The 12,301-nt window shown below is 41.7% G+C and overlaps 1 protein-coding gene across 3 annotated transcripts in view; it reads left to right on the top strand.

Moving 5' to 3' along the window:
* The window catches only part of rassf3 (Ras association domain family member 3), a 39,576-nt gene that overhangs the window by 6,834 nt on the left and 20,441 nt on the right, over nt 1–12,301 (top strand). Inside the window, exon 1 of one of the 3 annotated variants that reach the window (XM_068586677.1) lies at nt 11,700–12,183. The exons of the other annotated variants lie outside the window; for them this stretch is intronic. Coding sequence (XP_068442778.1) covers nt 12,061–12,183 — 123 coding nt within the window. The 5' untranslated portion in view covers nt 11,700–12,060. Of the gene's footprint in view, nt 1–11,699; nt 12,184–12,301 lie in introns of those variants that run through there. 3 annotated transcript variants of the gene reach the window in all.

The following is a 12,301-nucleotide window of genomic DNA, read 5'->3' as shown; positions in this document are numbered from 1 at the left end:
ACTGCAGGAGTTAGTGTGATGTTCACAGTTTTCATCTCTTGAGTTGTTTTGTTCGATCAATGATATCATTTGGGAGAATATTGTGACCGTTTTGGCTTTCGACTCCAGTTGTGTCAACGTTATACCAAAGAGGCATTTATTCTCCTGTTGTTTCAGCACATTTTGGGGTAAACTGTACCGCTTAACTCAAATAATATGTCATCTAATTCGATTTGAATACCGACATAGTATTTATTACATATACACATCAAATTACAATGTTTTTTGTTAATCAGAAAAATCTATTTTAATGGTGGGAAGTCTGACATGAGCATAAACCGCTAACGTTAGCATGAACTGCTAACGTTAGCGTTTGCCAAACGTGGTCAGATTCGTGCTCCTCTGGCGTTAATTAAAAACAGAATTAGTGGAATTTTGAAAAGGCGACAAAGTCCAAAAGACAATCAAGAAACAAGTGACACAACTCGTCAAAAAGAAAGAGAAAACAATGAGAAAAGAGAATATAACATTTGATTTGTTTTACCCTCCCGCTAATCGACTTGAGACTCCAGAGCGCGCAGAGTGACACGCTTTGAAAGCAGGAATGTCAATGTGTTTTCCCTCTGAGCTTTTATGGCCACTCATTAACAGCTATTGGCTTAGTGAGAGCAACACTGCGATAAATACACACTCACAAACACACACACACACACGCAAGAAAAACCAGCAGGAAGGAAAACTGTTGTAAAAGTTGAGAAAACAGACTCCAGTGTGGGAAAAATATTTCTCCTCTTTGTGCAGTGTTTTATTTATTTGATTCCCTCTCGTGTGTTTCGTGGAGTCTTTAATGCATTTTACTTTTCAGTTTTCATGGCTGCCGTCCGAAGTCCAAATTGAAGCTTTCCCTTTGTGTACTTTGTGTACTCTGTGTTCACGACGTCATCGAGAGGATCGATACGAGCGCCTCAAAGCTGATTTTGGTGGTTTTGTTATCAGGAGTTCTAAAAGCACAGAGAAGGGTTTTCTGTCAGAATATTGTGTTTTATATGAATGTGGAAAAGTGGAAATATTAGACTGACGGGCTCCAGCGATTGTCGGGCACTTATAACAAAGTGAGTCTGTCGGTGGCAACATCAAGCATTTTAATTGACGGTGAGAAGTTGCCCGTTTAGCGGCTGCAGTCGGCAGCGTTCTCCATCAACTCCCAATTACAATACTGTTGTCCCCATTAGTCACTTAGACACCAAAACATGCGAAAATAGGGAACAATTAAGACTGAAAAATACTTAAATGATCTATTTCTGGTGCAGTCTCCCATGTTGCTGCTCCCATGTCCTTTAGAGAAAGTGTAGCTGATTTTAAATAAATAAAAAGAGTCCCGCGTCTGCATTTCGGCATAACCCTCAGCCATCTCCTCGGTATCAAACATCTGCTTCGATACCATCCTTCCTGTAAACAAACATCATCACCATCTGCTTATCCTCCCTCTCTTCCTCTTCCTCCTCGTGCATCTCTCCTAATCTTCCTGCAGTCCTCTAATCAGCCGCCTATTATGTTATCAAGCATCACAAACTGCATGGAGGCCTCGACTGGATAAAACGTGTTTATACAAAAAGGCAAATGTCAGTTTTGCAGCAAGACGCACGCACAAAGTAACTGAAGAGAACAATTGAATGTGTTGTCTGAGAGTCCTCAGATATGTGAGGATCAGAATACGTTGCATTTAGCAGACACTTTTGTCCAAAGTGACTGACAACAGGTGCTTTAAACTGCCATAAAGTGAAGAGCTGTGCAGTAAACTGTCGTGCATTCGACAGACATCTCAAAGGCGTAACAGTATTTTACTCTTTATGATGTTACATTTAACATCCAGAGGCATTTTCACGTTGAGCAACACAACATCGCAGCTTCTATTGCAAACACAAACATGTGTCAAGGTCCCAAACTGTTTTAAACTCTGCAGTTTCCCTTATTGATGGTTTTTACGCACCTTTCAGGTCACTTTTTTTTTAGTTTTGCACAACTTTACTGAGACCGATATGTCCCTGGTTAGCTGGTGGAGACCAAACACGGAGCAAAAACAAATCATTTTAGTTTTGAGAGCATTGTTTTTTCTTTTTTTGAGAGCAAATATGTTTTTTGAGAGAAAATTTGAGTTTTGAGAGCATTTTTTTGTTTTTGGGAAGAGCAATGTTTTTTCTAAGAGAAATTTTTTTTTGAGAGGATTAATTTTTTTAGAGCGTTTTTTTTTTTTTTTTTTTTAGCAAATTATTTTTTGAGGGTAAATTTTAGTTTTTAGAGCATTTTTTTTTGAGTGTTTTTTTTTAAGAGCGTTTTTTTTTTTTTTACGCTGCTTGGAAACAAAAAAGTCTGAGCTTCATGCTGCTGTGTTTCATCTTTTTAAAGGAAAACTGGCTTTTACAGCTTCTTTCCGAGGCCGACGCTTCAAAACCTGCAGCGACCTGCTAAAAAAACAATCGAGTTAAAAAAAATAAATTCAAAAAGACAAAGAGACCAAAAGGCGGAAACAGAGGGATGAATTATATAGCAGCCAGAATAACACTGTAATCTTTTGTGGATTGTGAAGGATTAACTCCTCGGTCAGATGCAGGTCTGACACACCAAAGCTCCCCGTCATCAGCTGCCTGTTGCAGAAACAGGACACCGGCCGGCGGCTTAGAGAACCCGCAGCAGACGAGGCCTCATTGATCTCCATTTTTTTGGGGCCCCTGACAAGTCCCGACATGGCCCCCGGTGTGCAAGCCAACGCGTCTCAAAGCCGAGTGGCAGCCAGCTGAGCCCCGCGACGCCTCAGAGGACTCACGGGTTCAAGTTCTGACAACAAAGGCGACGCGACCACGAAAAACGCTGAGTACAGGTGAGCGACAGCAGCAGGTGCTGGTGACGAGAAGCAGGAAGAACGTTAGAACGTCTCAGACGGCTGTTCACCTCGGGTGAATGGAGATGAGCCAGTGAACCTGCTTCTGGGATCAGACCTCGTGTTCTCATCGGTCCTGTACCTCGACGGTTCTGCACATGACGGTTCTGCACATGACGGTTCTGCACATGACGGTCCTGCACATGACGGTTTAATACCTCAACGATTCTGCACATGACAGTTCTATACCTCGACGGTTCTGCACATGACGGTCCTATACATGACGGTCCTATGCCTTGACGGTTCTACACATGACGGTTCTATACATGACGGTTCTATACATGACGGTTCTATACTTCAAGGTTCTGTACATGACGGTCCTATACCTCGACGGTTCTGCACATGACGGTTCTTTACTTGACGGTTCTGCACATGACGGTTCTGCACATAACGGTCCTATGCCTTGACGGTTCTATACATGATGGTCCTATGCCTTGACGGTTCTATACCTCAACGGTTCTATACGTTCTTAGAAATAAAGGGTTTCCACCCAGAACCCTCTCTGGGTGTTCTACCCAGAACCTTTCAATCTTCTAAGGGTGCCAACAAGAATCCACCTATTGGGTGCTCAGGAGAACCCTCTCCTCATTCCTAAGGTTTCCTCTGGAACTCACCATGTTGTTCTACCAATAACCCCTCTATACTCGAAGGGTTTTAATATATAACTCACCATGGGGTTCCACCAAGAACTCTTATATTCTAAAGGTTTTCATCTAGATCTCACCTCGGGGGTCCCAGTCAAGGTTTTAGAGGGTGGAGATTTAGGGGCCGACCCATAAAGCACCCTGGTTTTACTTGAACGTGTCAGCCCGTCTGAGAGACTCCTTAAGGGGCTCTTGTGGTCCAGAAACACATGTGGTGCCCGATTGTTTTTTTTGGGGACGGGGAAGATCTTATGAAACTAGTCCTACTACATTCTTGAGTATTTCAGCGGTGCAGTGGATTTAAATTCAATTATTTGACTCAGTAAAACTAAGACGTGTGTGTGTGTGTGTCAGCATTTCTGTACAACATGAGACGGGTGTTTTCACAGTCGCCCAATGGAGAGATCGTTTCTTTTTTCCAAAACCTAAATTGTGGAGTGGTGGAAAATGTCCACACGTTGTGAAAATGAAAGGGCCAACACAGGAAAGAGAGTGTTTATCTACAAGTCTGCAGGTCTTGTGACCGCATTTATGAAAAGCTCATGACAAAAAAAAAGTTAAATTTAGTGCACGTGCATCAAGAGGTACATTTTAAATCGTGTTTCTGTTGAGCTTTCGGGAGGTTCAAAGGAAAACAAAGATCTGCATCAGGGTGGGACGCTCCAGAGGACTGTGTGTGTGTGTGTGTGTGTGTGTGTGTAAGGGCATGTGTTTGTACATTCATTGTGTGCTTGTTTTCGTTATCTTGGACGCTGCCCTTATCCAGGCGGGTAATCTCAGCCTCAGATAACCGACCGGTCGGGGCAGAAGTTCCATGTAAGTTGACACATTCACCATTCATGCAGCCTAACCAGAGCAGACACACACTGCAGCAGGAAATAAAAACACACACAGATATGTCGCCGTCGGCTGAACCTCAGATCGAATCAACAGACAGGAGGAAGGAGACAAAGGAAACAGAAACAATCATCGTATTGTGATTATAGGAATCTGGAAAATTCAACCAAAAGCTGGTTTCATTTGATTCATAAGGTTAAGACTGAAAAGATTTGTCGAGGGAGAAAGAGAGAGTGTGTCGGCGGGGTTAGGAAGTTTTATCGCGCCAATGAATCTCTCAGAATTGAGTTAAAGTGTGTGTGAGTTTGGCTGGTGACTCCACAGCTCCCACAAGTCTGTTATTGTGCTGCAGCGAACCAGTTCCTCTCAACTGAGCTCAGACCAGCTGCTTCCCTTCATCCTGTTGGCTTGCAAGTAATTTAATTCGGCATAAATATTATTATTCTTGTTTTTTTAATGAAAGGGCGACTTCCTCCAGATGACCCCGCGCTCGTAAAACTCCCATCAGGCCGAAAATACTTCCTATGAATGTGCACTTTGAGGGGACAGAAACACGGCAGCTTGAACGTGTTGAAGTTAACCTGCAGCAGCTTCCTGTTGAGGCTGGATGTTGTGTTTTCCCCTCACACACTCTGTACTGTGCATGCAGGAGGTTGATGCGAGCGCAGTCTCTCTATCGTCCATCTTATCCGTCTCATCGCAGTGGGCGGAGTCAGCAGAGTCACAGTTTGACATCGCGCTAGTCGTCGAGCTGAAAGGCAAAAAAAACATCTTTGATTGTGAAGTCAAGGGGTCGCCAAAGTGAGGAGGGTTCATCCTCTGGGGACGAAGAGTACTTTTAATGCACATTATTAACTGATCAGCTTTTAAAATGTGTCTGCAAGTACCTCTGAACTCAAGTCCAGTAAAATGTGAAGGTACTTTATTTTACTTGAGTATTTCCATTTTCCTCTACTTTACACATTCACTACATTTCAGAGGCAAATATTGTACTTTTTACTCCACTAAATGTATTTGACAACTTGAGTTACCTTACAGATTTAGACACAACATATTGTAATGTTCTAAAGGAATAGTTAATAAAGTTATTAACATTAGCTCTCCATGTTTCAGCTGCAAGATTAAAGTAATGAACACAAATTGAATGCGTCAATAATCATAATACTATAATATACATGATTCTGCAACTTACTTGTGGTACTTCAGGTATCTTTTGATGCCAATACTCTGGTGCTTTTACTGAAGTAACATATTAAATACATGACTTGTATTGTGATATTGGGACTTTTACTTAAACACCTCTTTAAGGTCTTTATAAGTAAACGAGACCATCAGAAAGAAGATTTATAAAAATATCTATGTAGTTAGAAGTCGGACCAAAAGAGTAAGGGCAGGTGGGACCAACTACTTTTGCCAAAATCCACTCTAAAGGGAAGTTCCTCAATAGAAACGTTCAGTAAAGTGCTTCTTTGTCTGCGTCTGAACTTCAGCTACACGTCTGCTGATAACATCTGCATTTATTCTTTTGTTGTGGGAGGATTTAAACCAGTCTGAACCTAAACTAGGACACTAGTCCAGCACCCTTGAGCTTCTTTGGGGCCGCTCGTCCCTCCCGGCCGCGCCCACATTAACCATCAATAGCCGTGTAACTCTGCTCCGCGGCTGCAGCGGGACCCCCGCGGCGCTGCAGCGCTGGCGTTGAAGCCTGCATCCAGCGCGCCGGCTGTCTGTGATTATGTGATACACCGAGAGGCCGCGTGTGATCCTCAGCCGGCATTCCTCTGCTCTTTGATCCCCAGACACCCAGTGTTTTGTCTGTCAGGATGACACACTGGGCCACCTGGGGGGAACGCAGCAGGCTGGGAAACACAAAGACGCACAAAATATACCAAAAGTGCCTGCACGAGGTAAAAATCTGCACCGAAACAACTGCTTTCATGCAAATGAGCGGATCGGTTTCATCGTCCTTGAGGCAAAACAGAGCTAACCTTTGTTATTTAACACCTGTAACCCCAAAACAAAAGAACAAAAAACTCATCCTCACAGGTGTTATATGACTGTGCTGCATGACCAGCAACTCCGGCTGTTTCCTGGCTCCCTAATTTGCTTCTGTTTAGCATTTCAAGACATGCGTGTGATGTTCACACCTCCAGGCCTCGGCTTTGTTCTCTCCTGTGCAGTCAGATAGTCAATAAATCTTTCTAACTTTGCATAAAAGGGGCGTTAATGCAACAAAAACATCTGCAAACTAACTCGTATCTTCATTTTTCTTGCAGTGTTTCTGGCCCTGAAGCTCATTTCTCACATGTTGTACATTAGCTCTTTATTTATCAATCGCACAATTCTGTATTGTGTTTGATTTCAATCACTTTCCAAGAATTTGAGTTCACATTTCATGGGGAGATTTCCCCGTGTTGCGTTCACAACATACAGAAAACAAAAGCTAATCGATGCAGCTGTGAAACTTCCCTCGCTGTTGGTTCCCAGGTCCAAAGTAGTGTTTAAAACACACACCACTATCTCTACGCTATAAATTAGAGGCACTCACACCCACCTGCAGCAAGTAAAAGAGACACACACCCCGCTCACAAATCTCCACCAGATAACAGCATCCTTGCTGAGTGAGGTCATTGTAGCTCGAGGAGGGGAAATGTTAACACCCCTCTCTCCGTCAGGCTGTTTTCTAAAAATGACATTCCTCAAAATTCGGCCTTTCACTTCTCACCTAACCTCCCACATCGCGAGACTTCACTCTGCTCACTTAGCCACGATTGTACATCAAATGTAAAGAGATCGATGCTTTTATAAGAGACCTGCTCTCAAAACTCTACAAAACTAGCGAACATGCAGGGAGAAAGAAACCATCTGCACGTTAACTAAGTAGATAAATGCAGCTCAATAAAAAACACGACTTCAATGGATACGATTTGGATCAAAAGCTCAAGTTTCAATTCATCTTTCCACCTGGTTTTGATGCTTTGATGTCGCTTCATCCCATAACATCACCAGGATGCATGTATACGTTAGATAAAACAGGTCTGAGAGCTTTGAAACTGGATTAATGTTCAATCAGACCTTCAGCTGCAGACACTTGTTCCTATGGAGTAAAAACAGATTACAGGAGACTAAAACCTTTTCATGAAACTAAATACTTTCAAATGGAGCTTTATTTCAATGAATAAAGAACATAATCTTGATTTTTCTCATTAAAGGGACATCACTATGGAACTGTAACACAATTTTAATGTGTTTTTATTTTATGTATTGTTGCATCGGGCTAAAAGAGAACCAACATGATTCTCATATCTAACCGTCTCAATCTGGACATTAGACCAACTTAATTGCTCATTTTTGAATAAATAGCCCTGTAATTAGCGAGAGATGACCTTCATTGGAGTGTGAGGAAGAACCTTTAGCTTAAATCTGTGGGAGGAAACCTAAAATAAGTCGGCAGTGACCATTTGCTCTGGACTTCATGTGGGAAACCTTAGGACCTGCCCCGCTTTGGAATGCATGCAATGTGTAACTACGATCATCCATCTCACCGAAACCAGCGGACCACATTCCTCACGTCTCTCCTTTACGCCCATCTTGAGCATTATTACAGAGCTGGAAGCTTTAGCATAAAACCTCTCAGGTTACTTTTATAGTATCTCACTATATCTACATATGTGTCACAGGATATCCTTAAATCTGTCCCGCAACCAACGTTTTAGTTTACAAAAAGAACCAAATGATTATTAATTTGTCTCCTCGGTGCAGTTCAATGATATTAATGGCATATTCATTTTATAGTTATGATACTTGGGGTTTCTTTAGAGCCTGAATGGGTTAAAGGTTTTTTTACAATCTGTAATTTGTCAATCTAAAACCAAGTAGCACTTTCTAAAGGATTGTGCAAATTAACCAAAGTAGCCGATGTATTTAAAAAAAAAACATGTTTATGGATATTTGACAGCTTCAGTCCAAATATAGCAGCATTGGTATACATTTTGAGTTATTATAATACACAAGTTACGAGAAGCAGATTAAAGCGTGCACTTGCCTCTCTGACTCCCCGTCTGTGTGTCACTGGACCGTTTGCGGTTGCTTATCTGCGTACCGTGTGTGTTTTGAATGAATCTCTGCAGCATTTTCAGAGGACATGACGGTGGTTTGGCTTCCCCCAGATGTGCCGTGTTTATTTTCAGTCCCTCTTCTAACCCCACTGGTTTTAAATTAGAGCCTGTCTGTCTAAAAACAATCTCTCAGCTCGTGGACTAGCTGCTACCAGTGCTGCTGCACGTGTGTGTGTGTGTTAGGCTTGATTTAGTGCAGATGTACCATAGCTTTCTCCCTGCAGCTGAACCTGCTTAGGTGATTTCTTTGGCCCATTTATTTGCAGTTGGGTGGGCGATTATACGAACAAATGTTAAATCTTTAACTCTGCATGCAGAAGGAAGCACTGACCTAAAAGGAGCTGAAAACAGAAGGCGCATCGACACTTTTAATCGTCTCTGTGCTCGGTAATAGCTTACAGTTGGTTGGCGAGGCATAAAAAACACCCGCTGGAAACACGAGTTAGACTCTGATCCAGTTTACGAGCTCATAAACTCAGCAAGTGGCCTCAGGTTGCTGCTCCAGTGGACATTCAGTGTTATATAGTTCCATATGCTTTTTATTTCTCATCTAGCTTTTACGATGCTCTATGACGGCAACATACAGGCGCTTTGAGTGCTCGGAGTCAGTCGCACACAGCCATGTTGAACCTTATTAGAAACATTTAGAAAAATATCTACTGAAAATGTATTGAGGTGTTAATACTGCAGGTCAAAGCAGCTTTCGTTGATATGAACTAGAGTCAAACTAGCTTGTGATTAGACTGATTTACCACACGGATACTTGCCTTTCGTTCGTTTTATTGTCGGCTACATAACATCCAGCATCACAATAAGAGGCTAAAGAAGCTAAATGCTAATGTATAGCGTCTTTGCGCACATTGCAGATGAGGCTAATGGAGATGTCATAGGATTAACAAGTATTAGATGAAAAATCACCGGATCACCACATTACAATTCATCCAGAAGGGGAACCAAGTTTCATGACAATCTTTCAAATAGTTTGAGCTAAATGTAAGAAGGAGAGTTGGTTGTGTTGTTGACAAGACAACAAGGGTCAGATTTGGAGGGAAACAACATTTTACTTGCTTTGGTGACTGCACCAAAACCATGACTCCTTACGGTAAAACCAAACCTCAACACAGACTTCTCATTTGGGTTTGGCTGATTTTATCCTCCCATTGTCACGGGAACATGCAACAGTTCAACGTAATTTATTTGAACAAAAACACTAATTTAAATAGAGACATGTTACTCACGGGAAACAGAGGAACACACCGTACAAACCAACAAGAGGACGGAGACAAACAGGGTTTAAATACAAGAGGAGGTAACGAGACACAGGTGGACACAATGAGGGCAGCACAGGTGAAGGAACACGCAATCAGGAACCAGGTAGACACACAATCCCAGACAATCACCAGGGCAGGAAGTGCAGAGACACACAGGACATAAGACTACAAAATAAAACAGGAAACAGAAAACTCAAAGCATGACACCACATTGTCCAGAGAAAACATTTGCACAAGCCCAAAAACCTCCCAGAGAAAGAGAATGACTTGCTTTTTAAAAAAAAATATTCTATCATAATATAATCCCAATATTGCATCTGTTGGTTTCTACTTGTGTAGAGACTAGAGATACAACTAATTATTACCAAACATCCTGGTTCACGTTAAAAAAAAAGAAGAAAAACAAGATAATCAGCCTTTTTTTTTTACTGCAGATGTTAGCGCGTTAGCTCTGTGCTCATTTTAAAACTCCCTGCCGGTACGAACTGTTGAAGAATGAAAAAAAAGAAGTCAAATTTAAGTTTTTTAAAACATGCATGCAATCAAACATCATCTCCCCTCAGCGTTGAGACCTGCTGGAAATGTTAAACTGTCTAAATATAAAGCTGTACATGAGTCCTGTTCCACCCATCGGTCGTAGCAATTTAACACATCGCACACAAAATGCGTCAGTGCAGCAGTTAAATGTTTTCGGTGTGTGTATTTTTAGTTTACTTGATGCAAGCAGGGGCAGGAAAAGCATGTTGCAGAGGAAGAAACTAAGAACGTTAGCGTTAGTTTGTTGCCTGCTAATCGAGGTAAGACTCTCCATTTTACATTTCGGCTGTTTCGGCTCACCTTTGACCTTTTTGTTTTTGGGAATGCGGGTAACTTTATTCTTGTCGGTGGCTTTTAAAGCTTTGTTTTGAAATTACTGAGGTTTTGTGGTTCACTCCTTTCATTTGGACGTTGCACAAAGTGTGGAAAAACTGCAAGCTGGAATCTGCTTCATCTGTTTTAGCACTAAAAGAAGCAAACGGATTAAACTGTATGACTGTTTTATCATTCAAAGGTTCAAGTTGAACCTTGGAGCTTCCAGTCGTATCGCACAATCTTTATATGTTGTTGACATGCCATCAATCATGGATTGATCTCAACCCATCTCCATAATTATTAATGTTAAAATGAACTGTGTTGGGATTGTTTCCCCAAACTAGTATTTACAAGACAAGGAATGATTTGTTTTTTTCTGGTGGGTTTTTGCTGTTTATGAGACAAAACAATAGAAGAGACCGTTTAATGAAGTTTTACAGGCTGGAAAGTTGTGCAGTTTTTCTATTTTACAATGAGACCACAAAAACAACACAATATGCTCGAGAAGTCCTTTACTTTCCCAACAATTTAATGATGGAAAGGGAAAATACTTGGGATAAACAAAATGTCAGACTGTCCAGAAAAGAATAATGCACATTGGAGTTGAGACACTTTTAATTTGCAGTATAAAAACCACATTAAAAATAGCTAAAACCACTAATCTGTTTTGTTTTCCCAGTGTTCATTAAGGAATACAAAGAGTTTACAGTTTACAGAAAAAGAAAGTTGAGAAAAAGGACACTAAAGAGTAGCATACTCAAGTGAAATAAATACAATTGAAGGCAAAATGTACTTTAAATATTCAAACAAGATTTATTTTGACATTTTTGGTGCCAATCAGCATAATTTATTCAAAAGATTTTTGGTAATCTTCAACATAAACCACTCAAACCTGCCATCAACGTGCTGATTGGCTGTCGAGTTGCATTGGGCGGGTCGTCACTAAGTATCATACAGCTGATTGGCTGGCTGTTCCCCAGTGGGCGGGGCCGTACTGTAGCCCTCGCTGTCTATCACGCTCAGATAACTTGCACCATACATTCAACAGCGACGGGCGTCGGTTAACCGGAGTTCCGCGTGGGAAGATTTCTTCTTATCTCTCTCGAAATTGACGAGATTGTTAAAGTTTGGCGGACCTTTTTTATATCGTTGCAAGTGATGGTTGAGTTTTCTTACAAACAAATATGGCAACGTTTTGAGAGTTTCCTTTTTTTTTGGTCAACGCCGGTGGAGTAAAAAAAAAAGAAAAACGAGCGAGTTTTGACGGGAAGGAGGACTTGGAGGAGCCGATCCCGTCCTGAACAAACAACGACATTTTCCCTACTTTTGCTCGTTAGTTCCCTCGTTTCTCGTTAACACCTGTTCACCTGTCGGGCTTTTTGGATGTGGCCGAGTTTGAGTAGAGGAGGTTTTCTCCGCAAATGACGTGGAATAGCACGATGAGCAGTGGCTACAGCAGCTTGGAGGAGGACTCCGAAGAGTACTTTTTCACGGCCAGGACTTCTTTCTTCAGAAAACCGTCGGGAAAAGTCACAGTAAACAAGGTAAAAGAGACAATATGTCGGCTTCCTTCAAACCCGTGAGATGTCTGTGTTTATATAGACACGCAGGCCAACTCTAAAGTCCACTAGTCTCGCTGAAGGGGCGCGTCTCTCAGAACTC

The sequence above is a fragment of the Clinocottus analis genome, unplaced genomic scaffold, assembly GCF_023055335.1.
Source record: "Clinocottus analis isolate CAN_PGR_092001 unplaced genomic scaffold, fCliAna1.0.p SCAF_20, whole genome shotgun sequence".
Classification (NCBI taxonomy): domain Eukaryota; kingdom Metazoa; phylum Chordata; class Actinopteri; order Perciformes; family Cottidae; genus Clinocottus; species Clinocottus analis.
The sequence above is the reverse complement of the archived record's forward strand: the minus strand, read 5'-3'. Positions and strand labels throughout refer to the sequence as shown.